Here is a 24,943-nt window from a genome sequence, read left to right on the forward strand (position 1 = left end):
TCCCAAACACAAAGCCACCACAGCAACACTCCCAAATATGGCAGCCTCTCCCAGCCCTCTCCTGCCTTTATATGGTGAGCTAATGTCATATGACATGGAATATCAGCCAATCCCGGCCCAGCCCTCCAGCTGTGCTCCCCCCACCCCCACACACAGGTGTGGGCACTAGGAGGTGGGGAGCCCCTGGGGTCTCAGGGTGCTGCAGCACTCCTCCAGCTACTGAAATGAACAGGAACTCTATTCCAGCCCGAACCAGGACAAAAGTGAAGTTTCCCCAAATTATTCTCTGTGTTCAAGGTGGGTTTTTTTACTATATCATTACTGAGAAGATGTTAATATAAGGTATTTCTAAAACTGTTTGCATTTTGATTACATATTTTTTTCAGTATAAGTAACAGAATAATATAATTCTGTAAGCTTTATAAAATAAACACAATGAAGTCCTGTAGCTAAGTGAAATGATACCACTTGTAAGATACACTGGATGGTGATGAGGCTTATTGACAAATTTATTTGCACTCATTTCACACTGAAAGTTTTTGTAGGCACAACTAACAAAAACATTTTAAAACTGAGTTCTAGTAAAGTATCCAAACACTGTAATAATTATTATGTAGTATTTCAGAAAAAGCAGATTCTTTCCCAACAGATGTATTTGTTTACTGAAAATGAAAGAACTTCCAAAATTTAATTACTGTTCAGCTTTTACATTTTTCTTCACTTTAAAATGTCTCCAAGCTTGGAAAATGCTAACAACGTTGTTACTTTTTTGTCAAATGCAGCTTTAGCTTTCATAAAGTAGCTTAACACTTATAACTTTGTATTACAAATGCTTGAGGCAAATGTTGTTATTGTATCCATACAGTTTCCAACCAATATTTCATAAAATCATAGAATGGTTTGGGTTGGAAGGGACTTTGAAGATCATCTATTTCCAACCCCCCTGCCATGGACAGGGCCCCCTTCCCCCAGCCCAGGTTGCTCCCAGCCCCGTCCAGCCTGGCCTTGGACACTGCCAGGGAGGGGGCAGCCACAGCTGCTCTGGGCAGCCTGTGCCGGTGCCTCACCACCCTCACAGGAAAGAATTTCTTCCTTATAACTAACCTAAATCTACCCTCTTCCATTTTAAAGCCATTACCCCTTGTTCTATAACTACATGCCCTTGTGAAAAGTCCCTCTGGCTTTCCTGTAGGCCCCCTTTAGGTACAGGAAGGCCACTATAAGGTCTCTCCAGCACCTTCTCTTCTCCAGGCTGAACAACCCCAACTCTCTCAGCCTGTCTTCACCAGAGAGGTGCTCCAGCCCTCTGATCATCTTCATGGCCCTCCTCTGGACTAGCTACAAGAAGTCCATGTCCTTCTTGTATTGGGGGCCTCAGAGGTGAATGCAGTACTCCAGGTGGGGTCTCCACATGAGAGCAAAGTAAAGGAGAAGAATGACCTCCCCTGACCTACTGGTCATGCTTCTTTTGATGCAGCCCAGGATACCTTTGGCTTTCTGGGCTGCAAGCACACATTTCCAGGTCATGTTGAGCTTCTCATCAATCAGCAACCCTAAGTCCTTCTCTGCAGGGCTGCTTTCAATCCGTTCTCCACCCAGCCTGTATTTGTGTTTGGGATTGCCCTGACACAGGCACAGGACCTTGCACTTGGCCTTGCTGAACTTCATGAGGTTCGCACGGGCCCACCTCTCAAGCCTGTCCAGGTCCCTCTGGATGGCATCCCTTCCCTCCAGTGTGTCAACTGCACCACACAGCTTGCTGTCATCAGCAAACTTGCTGAGGGTGCACTCAATCCCACTGTCCATGTTGCCAACAAAGATGTTAAACAGCACCGGTCCCAGTACTGAACCCTGAGGAATGCCACTCATCACTGGTCTCCACTTGGACATCAAGTTGTTGACCACAACTTTTTGAGTGTGACCATCCAGCCAATTTCTTATCCAGCAAGTGGTCCATCTGTCAGATCCATGTCTCTTCAATTTAGAGACAAGGATGCCATGCGGGACTGTATCAAATGCTTTGCACAAGTCCAGGTAGATGACATCAATTGCTCTTCCCTTATCCATCAATACTGTAACCCTGTTGTAGCAGACTACCAAATTTGTCAGGCACGACAGTGAAGTGATGTTGGCTGTCACCAATCAACTCCTTATTTTCCATGTGCCTTAGCATATTTTCAAGGAGGATCTGCTCCATGATCTTGCTGGACACAGGTGAAACTCACTGGCCTGTAGTTACCCAGGTCTTCCTTTTCTCCCCTTTTCAAAATGAGGGCTGTTTCCTCTTTTCCAGTCAGCAGGAACTTCACCAGACTGCCGAGTCTTCTCAAATACAATGGATAGTGGCTTAGCCACTTCACCTGCCAGTTCCCTCAGTGCCTGCGGATGCATCCCATCAGGTCCCATGAACTTATGCACTTCAGATTCCTTAGATGTTCTCATACCTGATCTTCTCCTACAGTGGACAGTTCATTTCCCAGACCCTGCCTTTGCCTTCTGTGACTTTGGCAGTGTGCCTGAAGCACTTGCCCGTGAAGACTGAGGCAAGAAAGTCATTAAGTACCTCAGTCTTCTCCATATCCCAGGTAACCAGGTCTCCCTTTTCCTTCCAGAGAGGGCCCACATTTTCCCTAGTCTTCCTTTTACCACCAACATACCTACAGAATCTCTTCTTGTTGCCCTTTACATCTGGCCAGAATAAATTCTGTCAGGGCTTTAGCTTTCCAAACCTGATTGCTGACTGCTCAGACAATTTCTTTGTATTTCTCCCAGGCTACCTGTCCTTGCTGCCACCTTCTGTAGGCTTCCTTTTTGTGTTTGAGTTTGACCAGCAGCTCCTTGTTCATCCACTCAGGCCTCCTGGCTTTTTTGCCTGACTTCCTCTTTGTCAGGATGCAACACTCCTGAGTTTGGAGGAGGTGATACTTGAATATTAACCAGGTTTCCAGGGCCCAGCTTCCTTCAAAGGATTTACCCCATAGTTGTCTACCAAACAGATCCCTGAAGAGGCCAAGGTCTGCTCTCCTGATGTCCAAGGTAGTGAGCTTGCTGTGTGTCTTCCTCACTGCCTTAAGGATCTTGAACTCCACTGTTTCATGGTCACTGCAGACAAGGCTGACCTCGACCTTCACGTTCCCCATCAGCCCCTCCTTTTTGGTGAGGATAAGCAGTTGGTCCAGCATAGCACCTCTTCTTGTTGGATCCTCTACCGCTTGGAGAAGGAAGTTATCATCAACGCATTCCAGCAACCTCCTGGATTGCTTATGCCCTGCTGTGTTGTCCCTCCAACAGATATTGGGCTGGTTGAAGTCCCCCATGAGGACCAGGGCTTGTGAAGGTGAGGCTGCTCCTATCTGTCTACTGAGGGCCTCGGCTGCTCGGTCATCCTGATCGGGTGGCCTGTAGCAGACCTCCACTACAATGTCACCTGTCCCTGCCCTCCCTTTAATCCTGACCCATAAGCTCTCGGTCGGCTCCTCATCCATCCCCAGGCAAAGAGAGCTCCATACACTCCAGCTGGTCATTGGCATAGAGAGTGACTCCCCCTCCTCATGTCCCTTGCCTGTCCTTCCTAAAGTTGAAGTAGTTCAACAAAATTAGTCTTTGAAGTCTTATTTTTAATAAATATTGAATCTTTATGTATTTTAAGTGTCACACTAACTTAGTGCCCACTGTCCAAAACATTCCCACACATAAAGCATTCAGTGGAAACAACACTCTCATCCTGCTGAAACTGCAATTGCTTTGACCATGATCTATGACCTGGATCTATATTCTACTAGTACAAGTGCAGAAAGAATCAAAAATGTGCATGGCAACATGAAGCAAGCAGTCAAATCAAGTGTCCCTGCCTCCAGTTAACTGACTGCTCCTTGATCTCACTTCATCTCCCATTGGGAGGGCAGTTAGACAAAGCTTAATAACAAAGTGAACTCCAGTAAAGCAGGATGGGAAAAAGCAAGAACAGGAGATAAGACAGACACTTAGCCTGAAGTTCCAGAAGAAATCAATCCAACAAATGGCTTGCTCACACAAAAGGGGTAACATCTTTCTGCGTCCTCCTCTCTAACTCCTCTTCCATCTCTGTCCCCTAATCTTTTCTTACTCCTCTGTCACCAGCCACGCAATCTTTTCCCCTCCCTTGCACTGGTTCTGCCACTTGCAGGACCTTTCCATAAGTGGATTCAACTCATTAAAGTAGGAGAAACTCTACTTTTTCTGCTGGAGTTTTCTGTCATGCTGAGAGTTAGTTTATAGAGGTATACAATAATTGCCTGACATGAAAATCTGTTGGACCATACAAGACCAAACAGGAACAGAGGTAGAATTGCCCCTTTTTCAGTACTAGTAAGCAATTCTGTGTATTTATTCCAATGTACAGCACTGCACCTTTGAAATAAGTTCGATTAAAGTGGAAGTGGTCAGTCATTAAATGGAGGAAATAAGTATATCATCAACATAAGAGGAAAGCTGTAAAAACACTTCATGCAGCAGAATAAGAGAAGATGAGGAGAAAGGCAGAAGGGAATTTTATTTACTGCATGTGAAAGTAAAATTATTGAAAGCATTCGGGACATACTGCACTTAAAGTAATTCTCAGAACAGTGTCTTTCAAACTGTATATAATAGAAAATTTTCTCTAAAATGCCTACGCTAGGTGGACCATGTATTGTCATCTTCCTGAATAAACAAGTACCATGTATATTCTAAAAACTGCAGGCAGCAACCTATACCTTGCCTCTATCTCTGTGCCACAGAACCTAGCCATACAGGTATTTTGCTAGAGCTTCTGAGATATCTCCTAAGTACAGCCCCACAAAAAAATAAGACTTGATGTCTTAAAATTAATTTCCAGAGTATAAAAATAATACTTACTATTAAATTTTGTTTTGCACAATGTAGTTCAAACATAAGGAAATTCAGACTTGCAACTACAGTAGAGATATCAGCTCTGTAGCGATCAGAGAACAAGTCAATACCAGGAATTAGCATATTTGCTTCATACTGTGCAAAGTCACAGTCAGATGTTGGATGTGGAAGAGAAGCTCCAAACAAGGTCTGAAAGTAATAATAATGAACTGCTTGTGAAAAGATGTATAGATATTAGTAACACTCTATAAAACTCCAACCCTTGAGACTCATCAATTAATTCATAAATGAAACTCAGTCAATGTCTTAAGTGTTCAGCTGTTTCCAGACAAAACCATGAAAAATATTCTTAGAAAAAAATGCTTTATTTGTGAACATGATGGAGAAAAAAAACAGGTTGTAGTCTAAGGACAGTATTTCACAGAACAAGCAAAAGAGAAAAACTAATCTAGGTGTAGAAAAATAATCATGAAAGATTCCCCAGCAAGTAATCCCCAGGTAATGAAAAATCTTCCTAAAGAACCAACGGCATTTCTCTTAGATTCCAAGTCAAAGCATCCCAAATAAATCTCTGGAAGCACTGGAAAAAAACTCTCACAAAGACTTCTTAGATAATTCTGGAGATAAGCCTCTGATCAGCAGACAGAAAGAACTTAATAATTTATTCAAACATCTCCACAATCAAGGAAAATGCATAGGAAACATTTGTTGAGATGATTCTGGGGATGTATTCCAATATTTCTTTACCAATATGAACATGTTTCATGGAAAATGTCTTCCATGAGAAGAAAAGCCTTTTTATTTTCCCCACAAGCTAAGAAAGATAGCTTGGTTTTATTTAGCCTTAAGTCCTTGCCCCACTGTCACCTCAGTCATCGTTTCTGGGAGAGTTGCTGAATTTTTGGCCAGTTAAAAGCTAGTTCCATCCTAGTTCCACATTTAACTAGGTCAGCTGGTACAGCTTAAATCGTGTAACTTAAAAACAATGTGAACTTTAAGGAAATAACTTAATGATCCTCATTTTAAAAAGGAGGAGTGCTAGCATTGTCTCTGATGTTGGATATTGCTTCCAAATTGTGTTTATCTCCTTGTAATTAGCAGTGATATGCTAGAGAAATATGCATAGTCAGATCTCAGATATTAATATGCCTAAAGCCCATACCAGAGGTGGAATTTAAATAAGGTTATAGAAGCCTTCCAAATCAACGAACAAATTACAGGCTTGAACTTCGCAAGGTACAGTGACAGTAATTGATTATATTTTTCAAGACACTCACCCTGCAAGCTGCTCCTATCCCAATTAATATCAGACCCACTTCAGTCAAGTCACAATTATTTCTACCGTTATACAACTGGAACAAATGCTTACTACTATTTCTGTCAAAAGGAGGAATCAAAATTGTTCAGCTTTTTACCACCAGCAATTACAGTGCAAGAAGCTAGTCAAAATTCTCCTTTACCTTTGTTTCTTCAACTTGTTCCCCTTTGCTGAACTTACAGAGGTTCTAAATGTGGCCTAGCACAGGTCACACAGTCACAACCATGGCTGGCACAAGATATTAGGAAGTGGCATTACTTTGTTTTGGAAGAAGCCAACAAATTCCCTGATGCTGCACTGGGATGAGTAAGCATTGATCCCAGTGGAGTATGTCTGTCAGAATACTTGTAGTTCTTTACCCTTACTTACTTACTTTTGTTACTGTTATCTTAAAACTTCCTTTTAAAAGTAAACTGATACCCTTTTTTCCTCTATAGTTGGTTTCTGAAAGTTCGCAAACTTAATTTTAATGATCTTATTTTCTTTATAAATGAAAGTAAATAATTTTGACTATCCCTTTATTTTTAGAGCAAACTTCTTATAGAACTGAGATTTTAGAATTACTAGTCAATATCTTTCAATGCTAAAAAAAATTCAAAGATTTCTTTTTCTAAAGAGTCTGTTCTTCCGGTTGAAAATTTATGACAATCTGTGAAGAGTCTGTACAGATCTGACAGAAAGCACTGTGCTATTGTTGATGCCATCCAGCTCATCCTCTGCAGAACACATGAAGAGAAGAAATATATATTTGACTGTCAAATATTTTAGCCATTTTCACTTTTCAGTATTTCATTATTTCTCTGAGACACTAGCCTCTTATTGAAGTGATAATTTTTAGGCTATAATACAGGAATAATGTTAAAAAACAGAGAATAAAAACATCTAATCTAATGTGCATAAATTGTCAACTACCTCTGCTCTCCAGTTTTCCTTTACAATCAAAATCAAAAGAGGAATTTTTTAATAGAGGGTTATTGAGATTTAAATTTTAGAAGCAATTTGTCACCTTCATGAATTTCTAACTGAAATTGTATTCTTACCTTAAAAAGTAGAGCAGAAAAATAACAGTATTTAGTTCTTAATCTTATCTTTGATGTCGTTGTATACCTAAAGTACAACAAATAATAAGAAATATGAATGTGCCCATCAATATAAATTATTCAAGCTCTTTTTTTTTATACAGTATAATAATGATACTAACACAATCTAGATATTGGAAAGCAGCTGCCTGTTCTGCAGATAGGTGCTCAGCCATGCCATGCAAAAGAAGAAGTATTTGACTAAAGACATACCAAGACAAAGGGTGTTGCCTGGATTCTCTTTAAAGTTAAAGGAGAGAAACAGGCAATCTAAATGCAAAATTCAGCTCATACAAAACTAGAAAGATAAAGAAGGTCAATCAACTCACACCTTAAAGTGTATTTCTTTCCATAAAGGAAGACTAAGATAACTAGCACATGTGGACTCTCACATGGTAGGTGTCTAGCTAGATTAAATGAATCCCACACAGTACCTTGTCAGAGCTTTAAGCCATCCAGGTAGTGGGTTACTCCTCTGACCTACAATATCAGAAACCTCTTAATACTATATTAGAGTCCTTTAATCTGCATTTTACAGCCTGAGACTAAGTTGATCTAGAAAGAACAACTCAAGGGAAAGATGTTTAACAGCCCAAGTCAGGTCTGAATAGAAAAGATCTGCCTGAGGGAAAAGCCAAGAGGATAGCTCCTTCCAGATCCCTGCCATGATGGAATGGACATAATAGCAGTAAAGGGATAATAAACAGCGCAGCAAATACATGCCACAAGCACCTGTAAAAGCAGCTAGGGGTCAAGTGTTGCCTAATTGTACCTGAGACTGCACCACAGCTCAGAATTAGAAGAGCTGTGGTTTAGAAACAACTTAAACTTATCCTTTTCCTATTGAGTGCTAATTCTGAGTGTGGCAATGCCATTTCATCCCGAAATACCCATGCTGATACTTTCAAAGCTACCTTGGTTTACAGATTTTTTACAGGGCTACTAATATGAGCTACTTCTCAGACCAGACAGTTCACCCAGATGAAGATCTGCCCTTTCATGGGCCTAATGCTTCCAAGGTCATTTGGAGCTGGCTTAGATATTTCTAAATTTTGTATTTTGTGCATTTTTATATAGTACAATACAATGAGGAACAGCTCAGAATTATATCCATAGTGTTCTACCAGCAGTCAAGGAGTACTGGGCAGAAATATTTATTGATGGTAGACTTTAATACAGTAATTCGAATTTCATTTAGTTGTAATTCACCAGAAAATGAGTACTTTAGGCAGTAAATCTGCCCTCAAGATACATTAATATTTAATATGTGCAATGACTTGGGAGATGTGATATTTCAATTGAAAATCAATATGACTGTAAAATCCTTGCACTTATGACTTTTTATCATTTTGTTTTATTTCACTGTTCTCTCCATATAATATACAGCTGCAATTATGATCAAAGATGAGCACTCAGGAAAATGGAACAAACAATAGTCACCAAAAGAGTAACTTTCTTCATGAAAGGAAAAATTCCTCTGCTTTTGATGAGTCTTTTTTATAGCTACTCATTAGTGGTTTTAAATTAATTTCAAGTTGCTTACTGTCCTGGATGAGCAATTTGTTTAAAATATGAAAGAAACACATACACAAATAAAATACTTACTGAGCTATCTTAGCCACTAAGACTGCTGCATGTAGACATCCCCAAATTCCAGCCTGAGAAAGAAATTTCTGACTAATATCAGTCAATCTTCCAACTGCAAAGCAGTCTGTAACGTTTTTTGGAAAACCTAACTCTTGCCAGTTTTTAAGAGCATCAGCAATGTTGAGTGTTTCATCAAGGGCTTGACACCAATATTTAAAAGCAGCTCTGTAACACATAAAAATGTTCTCATCATACTGCTGACATTTTCTAAAGTGGAAGATAAGGCTCACTTCATTTTACCTTTATTGCCTGAGATATAACTAATTCTGATTAGGTTAAAAACTGAAATAGAGTTTCTACAACACAAAAAGCTACCATTTCTGGTCAACAGACTTATTAGGGCTTAGACTAAAATTAAATTGTCAAGCAATAGATATTACTTCTTAAAAACACACGGAGACACTTAATTCATTTACTTAACTGCAATTAGCTAGATAAGAAAAATAAATAATTTATAGAAAAAAAAAGCCTCTCAAAATATAGCTAATTGTGAGTTAGATGAAAGAGGTTATACAGACTTGAGGGCAGCACAAGAACTTACAAGATAGTTAAAGGATATATGAATGCCAATTTAAAAAAAAAAAAAAAAAAAAGAAACAATGCTCTTTTTTAATCCAGTAACTATGTACCTTTTGTTTCCAGCATAACAGTGAAGATTTCCAAGTTCATGTAGAGCCTGAACCTTGAGGTCTCTCTGTTTGTTTATTTCAAGGATTCCTGTTATTTATTTTTTAATCAATTAGAAAAAAAAATACTGTCACATCTTTAAATGTTTCCAAATCTTGAACAAATTTTGCATGAGACACGTAATTCAATGCATGAATATTTTTTGAAATATTTATTAGGCTTGTATATTTTACCTTCAAATGTACAATTTTTTTTTTCTACTAACGTTAAAAAAAGTGTAGGATTTATTTATGGACCTGTTTACCTAAGCTTTTGTTATTTTTGTTTTTTCAAATCTCTCAAATTTCTTCCTCTTCAAGAGACAAACTGGGAAGCAGGCCATTTGCCCTGCTAAACAACCCTGCCTGCATACAGCACAGTAGCACTGTCCCTGGATCATTTCTGGATCCCTTACTTCAGACAAAACCATTTACAGCATCTGTTGAGCTGCTACACTTCACCTATTTTGTCATACAGCAAAACCAGGTAGTAATGCTGAGCTATAACTGTATGAGTAAAACCATACTAGAATGTAACATGGAAGCCAAGCAACTAGGTCTCATATTCAAATGCACAGGATCCAAAAGATCTGCTTGCTAGGGAAAAAAACTGTCATGGAATTAAAATTTATCTGCTAAACATTACAGCAGATTTTTAATTTGGGATTAATCAGTATAACACCACTGAAGTAATACTTTTTCATAAGATGAGATAACTGTGTACGTTATGAACCAACTAATGGCCTGTTCAGATCTAATGCAGATTTTCTGAATCAAGAGAAAGAAGGCTGTGTATTTCTGAAAACCAGCCTTTGGACAATTATAGCTGTTAGACAGAGGAAAATAACACTGGAATAAACATATATGAACACAAATAGGCAGAATGATATTACATCTTAGCTGTAAATTTAAATTTATGAGAAAAAATTACCAATCGTTTGTTCATAGGAAGAGATAATTACTGAAAGCTGTGACTGTGGTATTGGTTTACTCTCAACTGTACTGGAGAAATAAAATTTTTCTTGAGAAAGGTCACATGGTGTTGGTAGAAGCATCAGTTCATCTCCCATATTTAATTCCAGCCTTCTATTTGAAGAGATATGACTGCTGATTGCTCTTCCAGGATTTTCTAAACCAGAAAAGTGATTTAGATGATCAGTTTGGAAAAGTATTATACTGTTTCCAGCACCACAAATTTTTGTACACCACACTGTTTGAACAAATATACAATTCCTGTGTACCCTATTTATATCTGGTTTCCTGTGCTATGATTCTGTCTGTGTGTCTACTCATTAGACATATCTCATTGGTCAGTGCAACCAAATGAAAACATGTGCTCTGTTAGAGAAAACAAACTTGGGAAGATCTGCCAGTCAGTCCTCTGACAGAAGTTTGGCTGCAGACAGAAAAGTGACACAGCTGCATGAAAAAAAATTGACCATCCAACCATGAGACACAAATAATAGGAAATCAGTCTTAGAGCTTGTGCTTGCAGAACGTCATATATACCTTTATATTCTATGGTTTTCCTACTTGTCAATAACAACTAAAACTTTAATTTAAAAAAAATCTATTCCTTTCACTTTTTACTATTTTGACTGCATATACACTTTATTGAGAAACACTTGAATAAATAACTCACCTTGTGTGTGTGCAAGAAATAATGAAAGTAGTTTTCTGCTGTGTCTCAGTGCTCTGCTGTGATATTTAGATTTTTGTAGAGTTTCTCTAAAACATTTCAGTGTATCATTCACATCAAGAGGTACACAAACTAGGGCTTTCGCTTGACTGCAATCTAAGAGGAATTAATAATTATGGAGAACAATTTTGCAATGCATAAATATATATGTTTAGTAAATCACCCTGCATAACATATATTTGAACAATTCCACAACTTCAGAACTAAAATATATTAATGTAATTGTCACCTGTGTTTCCTGTTGGATTATGAATTAAAGCAAAATTATTAACCACCAGGAACACTTCTGAGCATTTATCTTTTTCAGTGTTACACTTTAGTTGTCACGTGACATCTTTATTCCCTGAATTTCATCTGCCCTGGGCATGCCTCAGCTCAACTCTCTGCTCTGAATTCTGGCATCTAAAGTCTGGAACCAAATCTTTTACTACAACTGCTGATCCTATTTACTAAATTACCATAGTTTCTATGTACCAAACCTGTGAGTAGGCATGCTGTCTCCACTTAATGCATAATATTATCTACTTTTCTTACATACAGTGTTATTTATTGTTTAATGACTTTCCACAGCATAATTCAACACAAAACCTTGTGTGCAATGCATTGATTATCTGTGATATGAGAAACTATGCTTTATAAACTTCCATTAATGACCATAACATAATCCTGACTGAAAAGAACAGCTGTGGGTAAAAGAGGTGTTTTGTTCTTATATTTCACTTCAGTTTTTCTATTGATTCTACTGATAATAGTGCAGGTTCACATTAACTTCTGAGTATATTGCTGGATATCCAACAACACTGACGGAAAACTGGGCACAGACCACCAAGCTCACTCAACATACTATAGGTCATCTAGTATCTGGATGACAACTGCTCTTCTCTGCTTTCAGATACAGTCTGAATATATTTGGGAAGGTCTTGACAACATTACTATCCATCCAAAATATCAAGAATAATAATTTGAAGACAAAACTGAGTTTATATTAAAAGAAACAGATCATAGGAGCAGTGGAAAACCTATGATAAGGAGGAAAACAAACAAACAAACAAAAAAAACCATATCCCATATGAAAAAAAGGAAAGGGTTGGAGAGAAAAGAATTCACAATACTGAAACGTGCTCTGACCTGTATAATCATTTTTCATCTCAGAGTGGAAAAAGCATCCAGGAAAAATCTGTTCACTATCAGAACGGGCACCAGGCAGGTGTAATTTCTGCCCTATGTAGTTTCTGCAACTCATCTAAAAAGCAAGTTTTGTTTCATGATAACTGAATAATATCCAGAAAAATCAATGCTTGGTGCTTAAAGTTAAGTATCTAAATACTCTGTCATATGACAAAATAAGAGACGACTAATTTACAAAGACACCAATGATCCATAACTAGTACCCTTGTCAGTAAGAGGTGAAACATTCACAACACCTAAATATTGAATATAACATGTAAGTGTTTAGATGTTAATGAATTAAACCTGAATGTTATTTGGTATTTGCCATAATCATGAGCAACTCCTTGATGTTCAGCAAATATTCCACCTTTCTTTGTCTGGATAAATGCATGCTTGCAAAGAACCTGTCAGTGTAAGTATGTCTGGACAGCAGAGTTCCTCTAAATCACAATGTAACACTGCAGAGAGGTATACAAAATAGCTCTAAGCAAATAACAGAAGCAGTCTAGCCCTGTCAGAAAAGCAAACTTCCAGTCTTCTATAACGGGCTAATCCAGCACAGACATTTTATTTTGCTGATGTAGCTACATCACTTCGGAAGCAAAAGAACCAATTCAGAGCTAGTTCTAGACTCTCTGAATGGTACTGCATTGTGAAATGTAGCCATACCCCTCACATTTCTAACATGATGATGTCTTTTTTTGAACAATCCTTATTACTATTAACTAATATTAGCCTTTATCCTGTAAATTCTCTTTCAAAACTACGATTACTTTTCCACATTGCTCAGATTACAGTGGTATGTGGTTGTTTGCCACGCTGCCCTTTTTTAGACAAAAGACTATGTTCTGAACGGCAGGGCCTGTAAGAAGTCAGCAGGAAAGAGCTTTATGGAGAGACAGGACAGAGCAGCTCAGCTGCCCTTCACAAGACAGGAGCGCCTTCTGAGTTCCTGCAAGCCCTGGGCTGCAGTAGGCTGTCCACTTTCTTCCCACGTTCCCCCTCCTTCACCCCTCTCCTTCAAGTCCCATGTTTATATTAGCAGGAGAAACATATTAAAAATATCAACCATGTGTCTGACTTTGGCAAAACTTCTTGGAAATAAACCTTTGGTCAAAAAAAAGGAAAATCCTAATTTTTAATAGTTAATTCCATGAAAAATTTCCAAGTGGCTATGTCAGTTTACCGAATATATAGAGCCATAGCTTTTAATGAGAGGAACTTGCTGAGCATCTTAGGGTGGTTTTGGTGGTGATCGAGTTTTTCAAGTTTTTTATTGGTATTGTCAGTATTTGGGTTAAGTAAATTTGATTAATTTTGATCTTTAGTATCAGTGTTCCAATACAGAAACAAAGCAATCTCTTTGTATTTAATTTTAATTAATCACAAAGATTAAGCAATATCCTAATAAATGTTTTCAGGTTAAAAGACCAGCATCAAGAACTAACATTAAATTAGATTTAGGCTCATAATATGGAATGGGTACATTATGCATGGAAGGAAAGTTCTCTGGGTCATCCAGTCCAGACCTCTGCTGCTGCTGGAATCATCTCATAAAAGCCTTTTCATGCAGTTCAATCAATTATGTTCATTAATTTCCTATAATTTACTATTTGTGAACATTATGAAAAAACATAATAATCTAATCAGGGAAAGTACTTTTCCATATTTAGTTCACATTAAGGATCAGTGCCAAAAAAATAAAACTGTGGTTCACCTTATATGCATTATTAGACAGATATTTTATGAAATGAGATTCATGGCTGTCTGGGCCACTGAGTTTCTGTATCCTTTCCAGCAGCTGCCTCTGAGCATACACCAGCAGTGGACTCACTTGTTCTGTGTATCTCTCACTGAAAAAAAGCAAAGTATAGTAATTAAGCAAAATAATGCAATATTTAACTATATCATGTTGCTCTTTAGTTTTTATTAGGGTTGGTGTAACTTACTGTGTAAATACGTTAAATTGTACAGCTATGTGTACCAGTGCTTCCCACTTCTTCATTCGATATAACAATTCTATTGTTTTAAGAATCAGATTACGTATCCATTTCAAATCAACCACATTCACATCATCCAGGGGAGACTGTGGATGGAGATTAGAACCACCATTCTCATCCATAATACCTCCTAAACAACTGGGAATGCAGAAGTCTCCTTCAGGATCCACAATCTACAGTGAAGAAATGTTATTCTACCTGTTATTTTCAAATATGTTTTCAGGACAAATCAAATTATAAATATTAGAAAATATCGTAATTTTCTAGAAACTTGTTACAGAGAATAACTTGGAGATATCAGAATATTTTGCAAGAGAAAGAAAACTATCTGTACTGAAGATGTGATAACAAAGAGTATACCGTGTTAATAAAAATAATTTTTACCTCAAGAGACATGCTTGCTTGTAGTTCAATTATCATATCAATGATCATTTCTGATGCCAAATAAAATGGCAACCAGATGGTGTTCTCAAGAAAACCCCTGGTAATGGGAAATGCATCCATATGGGAATGTGAATGGTTAGCAATCAATTGTAATTCTTGAGTGTAGTTCCAGAGTTCTCGACAAGCATTCTGAAGCAATGTCCAGTGGCCACCACGGTGAGCAAGAACCTATGCATATAATTCAAAATATAATTATATTTTGGAAATACAGAAATTAAAATCTTCATCATTTATTGCAAGGCTTAGGTATAAGTAATCTTTCAAAATTACTGTCTGGGCTAAGTATGTGTGTGTGGCAGGGATTTTGGTAGCAGGGGAGGGGGCTACAGCAATGGCTTCTCGAAGCTCCCCCAGCTCCAAGTCGGACCCGCCTCTGGCCAAGGCTGAGCCAATTACTGATGGTGGCTGCACCTCTGTGAGAATGTATTTAAGAAGGGGAACCTGGGAGGAGGAGGAGTTGTGAGGAGGAGTTGCAAGGAGGACACCTATGTGAACACGGAGGTTAGTGGAAAAAAGGAGGAAGAAGGCGGAGGTGCACCAGAGCAGAGACACCCCTGCAGCCCATGGTGAGAAGGCAGGCCCACCCACGGAGGTCACCAGTGGAGCAGATGCCAGCCTGCAGCTTGTGGAGGACCCCACACTGGAGCAGGTGACTGAACCTGAAGAAGGCTGAAACCCTGTGAGAAGCCCCCGCTGTTGTCGTTTGGTGCTGGGAGGACTGCAACACACAGCGGGAACCCATGCTGGAGCATCTCAGGAAGAGCTGCAGCCCGTGGGAACAACTCATGTTGGAGAAAGTTCATGGAGGACTGTCTCCTGTGAGAGAGACACCATGCTGGAGCAGGGGAGGATGCAAGGAGTTCTCCCCAGCCTGAGGGGAAAGAAATGGCAGGACTGACTGCACCCGCCATTCCCTGCCCCCTGGACCACTGGGGAGGAGGAGGTAGTGAAATCAGGAGCAAAGCTGAGCACAGAAAGAAGGGAGAGGTGCGGGGAAGGTGTTTTTAAGATGTGGTAATGCTTCTCGCTGTCTCACTCCATTAAGTGTTGTTGTTGCTAGTGTCTGAATTAAACTGATGTTCTTTTTCTTCCCCTAAAGAAGAAAGTCTGTCTTTTGCCCATGGCCATAATGGGTGAGTCACCCCTCCCTGTCCTTATCTCAATTCTGGAGCCTTTTGCCTTATTTTCTCCTTCCTATTCCTGAGGGGGAAGGGACAAGCGAACTGCTGAGTGGTGTTCAGTTGCCCTCTGGGCTCAAACCATGACACAGTCTATGGATCGTCCTTAGTAACAGATCATTCAATATTTCAATTTATATAAAGCATTGGAAACTTTCATAGAAGTACTAATTTATAACTTAATTTAATCGTTGCTTTTGGTGTGATAATAAGAAATAAAAATTAATTCACACCACCTATAGTGTTTTTACTTGGTTTTAGAAGGGCTTATGGGAAGAGTGGTCAGTCTGCATTTCCTTTCAATCACTGGTCCTTCCATTTATACTACTGAGACATTCCCTAAGACCTATAAAGGGAAAGGTAAGTCTGCACGTATCTTCAGAAAGATTTAACAAACTTGAGAAGGAAAGTTACAAAGACTAAATGAAAAATAAAAGTTATTTATTATATGTTTGATAGAAATATACTTTATGATAGGTGATACATCTAACATTTCATACACTGTACATTTTGCAGATGAGAATTCATTGCTTTTTTCCACTGAAGTTTTTTTGAAGTTTCTGAAGTGTGGGGGTTTTTAATGTAGAAAGTAGTAAGTATTGTAATGCAATGCTTAGTAATAAATAGAAAGTTTAATAAGAAAGTGTGTCTTACCACTGCTCTTCTTAAATGCAGAACGATTTTTGTAAAATGCTCCAACAAAACAGTATTTGACAGAAACTGGTTGCATTCTTTTGGGGAATGAGAGGCAGATATTTCTGTTTCGTTTGTTGTTTCAGTTTGAGGAGTATCTGTTCCACTCAGTTTAATGCTGTGCTCAGAAGACTTATCTGTACCTGAAGACAAAAAGATCACTGGTTAAAAATGAGTTAAGGTTGTCAAAAAAATAGCAAAGAAAATACTATCAGCCAGCTAGGATTCTCCTGTGGCAGCTAAGCATTTAAATGTTAGAAAATGCCAATGTTAAGGTTATCTTATTTATAAGGTTATGATATTTAAAATATAAGATGTTTTTACTTAAGTACTGGGAGAATCAGGGATAAAAATAGTCTGACCAAAAAAATAATGTGTATCAAATAATTTTCAGCCTCAAAGCCAAAACACAATCCTCATAGAAGTTAAGTTTTAGGAAGAAATCACTGTGTGGCAAGCTCTCAAGAATCCTTCTGAAACTGAGGCCTGTTGAAAGTTAAAGTTAGGAAGAAGGCAAGATTTCTGACAAATTCCGTGGTATGTGTAGAATTGATTCATTATTTTATTCAATACCAAATATCCTCCAAGGGGAAACGCAAAGGTTCATGGTAATAGGATACAATAACACCTGAGCTATAGGTTTCAGGCAGAAGCTAATTTCAAGGTAAACAGTATTTAAACCTATGGCAAACTACATCATTAAATTCTTTCATTCAGAATTGCTGCAAAGGATAGGAGGTAGTAAACGGGATTTTCATTAGTTTCCAGCAACTTTCAGTGACTCAGTTCTCAGTAACTTGTTACCATCAAGACATAAGAGTATAACTAAAAGTAAGCTGTTGCAAAGAGAATCAGTGAATTCAACTGCTAGTTTTTGTCACATCTCCTTGGAACAGGCAAAGAAGATGGTTGATTCCTACATAAGGAAGTCCTACATGGAATGACTAGAGAATTTTGCTCTATACAGCTGTGGCAAGAATGTGTTCCCTGAAGTGATATTGAAAAGATCAGGCTTGTGATTTCTTCCTGAACTTGTGGCAGCTAGGCAGGCTACTTTGCATTGACTTGTACATTTTCACCAATGTCTGAGGTAATCAAAGTCCTACATTTCACCAATTACTACAACAAACCTCAACAGATGTTATTGAAAATAGCTGGGATAAGAGAACAGTCAAATGTGAAAGACAGAGAACTGAAGTAAAAGTGGTAGAAGATAAAAAATTGATCCTGAGATAGCCTCTGCCACAGGAAAACACTGGGAAGCAAGCAATAGAGAAAGAAATCTAAATTACTCTACTTAAAATCTGAAAGATAATGATAAAATTCAGTATATAATTTTAAGAAAGACTTACAGAATGAGCCAGGAAATACCTTCTAAAGGAAACTACAGACCAAGTAACAAACACAGAAATTGATTAAAATTATCATTGCATTTAGAATAATATAGGACATTATTAATTTAATACATGTAGGTAGTGTGACTTCTGCAAACCAAAAGCTAGTATCACTAATTTATTGGAATTTACACACTTGTTACTATAGTACAAAGAATAACCACTTGATTAAAATGATAATATTTATCAATACAATAAACAGTGCTCAGAGTTATTATAAATGCCCCATTATCGACTATGACTTCTTTTATACTAGGTATGCCAAAAAGAGAAAATACAGAGGACAATTTGAAATCTAGAAACATCTTCTCTTTAAATTGGCATGAGTGTTTTTCCACAGATGATGTGGAGAATCAATGATGGAAGTGAACATAGAAATTAAGACAAACAAAAAGTTAAATTGAAACTGATTCCAGTTGTCCACCCATTAAAAGTTCTTACAAGTTTGGGTTTTCGTCACTCCTGATTTTTTAAGGAGAGGAGAAGTTGGTGTTCTCATGTTATTCTCTATGGCTTCTCTCACCACTACAGTGCCAGAATTATTTAATGAGAATATTTCAGGATCCAAAGTATCGTAACTGCAGAATGGGAGAAAAAGAAGAAAGCACAAAAAAACAAGCAAACAAACAAACAAACACATATAGTATTAAAAATAATTTTTATATACACACAAAATTCAGTTTCTGAAAAAGTGAGTTTTGATTACTTTCTGGCAGCTTTAGGAATCAGAAATAATGAATGATAGCCAAAAGTTATAAGGAACCAAAAAATATCACAGTGTACTCTATTTCAAAACTTTCATCTGACCAGTCAAGTGAGCGACCAAAAATGTGCATGTCACTGGCCACTTGATAGAAAGTAAAACTTGTTATGTAGTAAAACATTTTGAATTTGGAAGCTGAACTGTTCATATGACAAACTAACAGATGATATTGTAATTCAGATCTGTTTGCATAAATGGCGATAACACAATAACCTGTATTAATAGCAATCACTGATAATGCAGTAAGGTGTACCTGTCCAGATGCTGTGAACCACAAATTCCAATGTTATATTGCTCTTCCAGTTTCTTTTTAAATAAGTTGTAGTGTGCAACCGCCAGATAGATATTCATCTGAGACCTCCAGGGCATCTCTTCAAGGCACATTTGATGAAACCTCTTCCAGTTTAAGTAATTACTCACAATTGGTTTCAGCAGTACCACTAAGGTGTTACGAGCTACTTTTTTCAACTCTTCTTTGCATTTCCTAAACGAAAATATATGAAGTACCAAAAAAATAAACTGTTTTCTTGAAGCTCTAGAAAAGAAAATCATGGTAAAGATACACAGAAATATACCATTGCATATTCAGACGTATTAGCTCAGAAGCATATGACATATTTCTCGCAAAAGGGTTTTTTTGCTGCAGTCAGGAAAATCAATTGTGCTTTCCCTCTTCAAGTGCACTTAGCACACTAGATCCTATCTTACATTTGACCAACTTCCATAAGATATTTCTCTTAGTACTTATAAAAAGTTTAGGTCTGTGTTTGAAGTTATCTGTACCTTAACCATTCAATGAGATTATTATAGCAAATACAGTGTGTTTCACACAGTCTGTTCAGGAGATGGAGGGTGTAGTGTTATACCATAAATTTGAAACATACTTTTTATTGCTGTGTTTTGGTAGTTAATCATCTTCAATGCGAAGAAAATTTTTTATTTCAAATTTCAATGCTGGCTTTAATTTCCAGCCATAGATATTTTTTATGTTTCTCTGACAGATCAAACAATTCTGTATTACCTGGCACACATACAATGCTGTAGTCAAATTGAATCTCATTTTCCCTTTTTTATAAACTGTAAAGTGATCCCTTTATCAATCTAAATTATTTTTCTGCCTGCTTTCCAACTTTAAAATGTGGACAGTACAGTATACCATATGCAATGTTGATTATATTATACAGCAATATTATTAAGACACAAAAGAGTAGCTGAAAAGGCAAAAAGCCTTAGATACGTTAAACATCCATTCTTTCACTTAAAGCCATGAAAATCATGTTAAGCAAAGCATTTTTTTTTCTGTCAAGGAGCAAAAAAGGAGAGTTTAGGTAAACATTTAGAAGACAGTGTATAGAAGTCTTTTTTGAGGTTCTTTATTTAGAACGCTTACAGAATCAGTTATGTGATTCAGATATTTCTAGTTTTCCACTTGCTAACTGCTGGGAGCATAAGTGACCAAAGCACCAGGTAATGAATACTACAAATTCTTTTAGGTCAGAAGGTATTATTATTATTAGGGAGTTAACCAGATATATGCAATTATCTGCCAAAAGAAGAGGTGAATTTATTTTCATTTGTTTCTATCAAGAAACAGTTTTCTAAAAGCTACAGAACAGATAATCCAAAAATACCAGCAAAAGGATGGCAAAAATCACTCTGAAACTACCTGAACATCAGGAACAAATACACATTCTTTATTAGACTTCTAACAGGTATGCTCCCCAACACATTTTGAAAAGCATTAGAATACGCAGATTGACATAGTTTATCCACCATGATGAATCAACACGCTCAAGTTAACACAGCTGAAATACAGTCTTTGATTATTAATACTAAGACTTCAAAATCTTCAACAGTTATTCTCTGAAATATGAGATAGATTTTGTTCTTTTGAGTGGAAGCCAATTTTGTACCAAACTAAAACAGAAAAATGAGTGGACTGTGCACAAATTTATCCCTTTGATAGAAAAAAGTTTTGAAATACACACTTAATTGTAAACTAAATCTCAGTCAAAAAATTTTGGTTCTGTATATGAACCTGACAACTTATGTTCATTTACCTTTGTGCTTCTGGAGAGTTCATTATGTTTGGATGTTTCATTAAATACTGTCTGAGAGTCTGCCTTTTTCGAATAGGACTCGAGGCTTCTTTTCTTGGTTTCTTTGAAGTTGATGCCTCTGATTTCTTTAAAGGTGAGGTCTCCACATTCTTTAAAAAAATCTTCCGTGAAAATCTTAAATACACTTCAAATACTTATTTACGTTATCAATTACTTGAGGTATACACCAGTTTGGTTTATGCAGGAACAGAACAGAAGAGAAAATGAATTCTGGAACTGCTTTATAAAATAAGACAGCAAAAGAAATGTTTAATATTCCAGAAAGCTTTACAGTTTTTCTGGAAGGTATGTGTCAAATGCATGACACTAAGAAGCCTGCCAGGTCCCCAAATATTTTCTTTCATATACTAGTGGTTTTCATCATAAAAATATAGCTATTTTCTTATTATTACAAATAGTAAAATTATGCAGTGCAAAAACTGAATCAGTAAACCCTTTCTCTATCTATCTCAGATGCTAGCAGTATTGTAGCATTACTAGAGTTATGAGAAAATTTTTCCTCCAAAACAATACAAACCCATTAAGATTAGTGTTACCTTCCAATAAAAGCAAAAATTGATTTTAAAATAATTCTGAACAAAAAGAATTCATTGTGAATTGGAGTATCTGCACAAGGAGTTAATCATGAACAACTACTCATGAAAAAGTCTAAGTACTACATACTGTACAGAAAGGACTAAACTGATCTACTTTTCTTAATGTGATGGTATCCAAGGCATTTCCTATTAACATTCTGGTTTTTTTAAGGGAAACTGATGAAAGGTAAGTTTTCACTGATTTTGGAATGCATTACTCTGATTCATCTCAAATTCCTCATAAGTGTTGGTCTTTCAGATAAATCCAATGCCAACTTCTCTTCCTGATTTTAGGAATGCAGTGGTGAGCTGAGGACTACTGTTTATATCCCAAATTTTAGTAATTGTATGTATCTAGCTGAGTATGTCTCTAGCTAAAGGTTTTTATGAGACAGGTTTTAAAAATTTATTTTTGTGCTTATGGTATTGCTGCCCAGTAAAGACACACATGATTCCTTCAAAATAAAACTCACTTTCTGAAACTCCACAACTCCTGTAGTGTATCTATCCGTGCCTTCTGGCAGAGTGGGAGAACTTGTTTCCTGTGTTGAAATTCCATCCATACAGAGAATGCGGTTGTTCCTCCTGACAAACAAATAATGTTAAAATCATCATCATCACGTTAAACTCCTTTCATAGTGAAAAGGTAATCTCTGGAAACACATAGAGCACATGCAATTCCTATTTCATTGGGAGATTAAAATTCAGCAGGTTTTCTTTCCTTCTTCCACTTCAGACAATGTGAAGTGGTCGCTTTCAAGGTTTATCATAGAAATCTGAATTTACAGATAACAATTATCTCACCTTCCTAAATCCTAGCAAAGCAAAACAGTTTGCTTCATTAGCCAAATTATACTATGGAATTCTGCAAAGAACTTTTTCATGACCAATATTTTTGGTCTTTTGTAACAGGAATTCCAGTTCCCTAAAATACATCTCTTTTTCATCAATTATTTGCCTTTCAAATTGTAGAAATACTAGTGTGAATTTTTAACGGAGTTATAGTCAAATTTCTTTGGGATTCTTTTAGGTAAGTGTCTACAATTTGGTTCTACTTATGTTCAGTACAGAATTTTTTTTATACACTACAGTAGACCCTGATCAGTTCGCTTTTGATTTAACCCATCACACTTTTCTACGTTATGCCACTGCCTCATAATAATATGACAAATGGCCATATTACCAAGTGGTATCTGTGAAAAGGAAAATCCTGGAAATTGCTGATGGTAGATGGCAGTTTTGAACAGACACAGGCAAGGGAGAAGTCTCCATGTATAATGAGGTCACAATACAATATTTTATGTAGCTATATAATCCACAGTGTTCATGGAACTTCTGTGGACTAGGAGCCTTGGAAATGGCTCCAGATGGGTCTTCTACCAGGTACAATTTACTGGTCTTTCTGTAACTGTGACACTGGTGAACCTAAGTACTAGTTTTTCACTACTACTGTAATAGAGATCTACCTTTTCAAGTAAACTTGCACATTGCCTGCCCATTCCAGAACAAATTGAAACTTCTCTTCATTCAGGATTTTGTGCAAAACTTGAACAAAGAACTCAAGAAAGCGTGCTTTCTTTCTGAATTTCATCACTGCAATAAAGTAACAAATAATTAACACAGTTTTTGTATTTATGCTGTAACAGGTTCCTGAATTCAGCTATAAGTACAGCTATGCATGTTTCAAAGCACATATTTCTGTCATGTTGCATGCTGATGAAGAAAAGGCATACTGATACTAAGATCACATAGGTCATTATACACAATAGCAGTTGCTAAATAATTCTTCTTGTGACCAGGCATCCAGCATCACAAATTCACTCTATTTACACTCCTACAATGACAAACATTCTAGGGCTGGAGGAAACAGGTTTGGAACTACTTTTGTACCATACAGTACATGGTGCAAAAATATTTGATAACAATATTCCACATTCCTAATTGTACACATGCCTGAAAATCCTGAAAACAACAATAAAGTGATTATATACACAAAGTGACTGCATCCTATTAATTTAGGTTGCTCTTCTCAGTGATAGTCACATTAGTGTATAAGCATCACAAAGTTCTCATTGCAGCAGTGGAGCTGTGTTGTCTAGATTTTAGGCAATTTTTTGTTTGCAAATTGCTTTTACTGTGTGGCTGTCTTCATAATTTTTTACCATAAAGAAATAAATAAATATTTATCCTATCTGAAAGCTATGCTGATTTTACGTGCTAGGCTCCACTGTTATTTTTAACACCAGTGTGAAAAAAATAAGGTAGTGGCAAAGGCCACATACCAGAATCTTAAACGCTATTTCAAAAACGCAAGTGTACTCAGACTTCTGTGAATTCTTCTTTCAGTAATATAATTTAATGTGGAAATGGGGTATCTCAATTTAAAAAGAACATTCCACACTAACAGAATCTTTGAAAACTTTACACAACTTTTAAAAAATGAGCTCATTTTTAAGGTTATTAGAAAATAAACATTATTTAAATTATTTAAAATATTAATATTTTCTATACTTAATATCAACATCTAAAATAATTTGTTACAAGTATTTAATACACTTCTAAATGTGACTGTGTTAAGAACTTCTTTTAAGCTATGTTCTACTTGATTTTGTATATTTGAGAACAAAATAAAGAGAAAGTTTCCAAGAGCTTATTCTAAGCAAGTAGATAGCTTTGCTGGCAACTTTCTCAAGTAAAATAAACACCAATTATCCTACCTTCTCGATACGCACTACTTGATGTCCAACATGAAATTACAGGGTAGAGGAACAAAGGATCTTCCTGTCCTGTAAGCTCTGATCCGCGAGCTACATCAATAACCAAATTAAATCCATTATGACAAGCAGTGACAGTGTATGATAGAAACTCTACCTGAAATCATAACTGACGACTAGAAAGACCCTTGGCTTTTAAATCTCTCACTGTCATCCAGAGAGAAATTCAGAAGCTTGCTCTATTCTTCTAATATAAGTAGCTGTTCCACTTAAATAATGAAGAGCTTACAGATGTGACTGATGAACTTCCAGCTACTAGACTAATGAGCAAGATGTCTGGAGTTCATCAGAGGTCTAACAAAGGTCCATACAAATCATCTGTGGAGGAGGATGTTCAGTAAGGATATGTCCAAAAATATATTTGAAGCTATACAGCATGAACTGAGCTCATGATGGTACTAGTGACTACTGCTTACAAACATGTTTAGCATATAGATAGTGCAAGTAGGTAAATGGATTTTTTTTTCTTCACCTATGCATTTATATAAATGTATGTATACAATTATATTTATATTCTATAAATAATACATTAGATATAGGTGTAAATAATATATA

At 36.9% G+C, this 24,943-nt stretch overlaps 1 protein-coding gene across 1 annotated transcript in view; it reads right to left on the reverse strand.

Annotated features, from left to right (window-relative positions):
* CFAP54 (cilia and flagella associated protein 54) overlaps positions 1 to 24,943 on the reverse strand; it is a 115,938-nt gene that overhangs the window by 38,501 nt on the left and 52,494 nt on the right. Inside the window, 17 exon segments of the mRNA XM_042793417.1 lie at positions 4,876 to 5,058; positions 7,228 to 7,294; positions 8,872 to 9,078; positions 9,543 to 9,630; positions 10,510 to 10,707; positions 11,221 to 11,373; positions 12,406 to 12,520; positions 14,165 to 14,300; positions 14,397 to 14,620; positions 14,832 to 15,059; positions 16,724 to 16,905; positions 18,598 to 18,734; positions 19,173 to 19,403; positions 20,980 to 21,128; positions 22,088 to 22,199; positions 23,081 to 23,207; positions 24,332 to 24,421. Coding sequence (XP_042649351.1) covers positions 4,876 to 5,058; positions 7,228 to 7,294; positions 8,872 to 9,078; positions 9,543 to 9,630; positions 10,510 to 10,707; positions 11,221 to 11,373; positions 12,406 to 12,520; positions 14,165 to 14,300; positions 14,397 to 14,620; positions 14,832 to 15,059; positions 16,724 to 16,905; positions 18,598 to 18,734; positions 19,173 to 19,403; positions 20,980 to 21,128; positions 22,088 to 22,199; positions 23,081 to 23,207; positions 24,332 to 24,421 — 2,627 coding nt within the window.

Source organism: Tyto alba, unplaced genomic scaffold, assembly GCF_018691265.1.
Source record: "Tyto alba isolate M040663 unplaced genomic scaffold, T.alba_DEE_v4.0 Super-Scaffold_2, whole genome shotgun sequence".
In the NCBI taxonomy this organism is placed as follows: domain Eukaryota; kingdom Metazoa; phylum Chordata; class Aves; order Strigiformes; family Tytonidae; genus Tyto; species Tyto alba.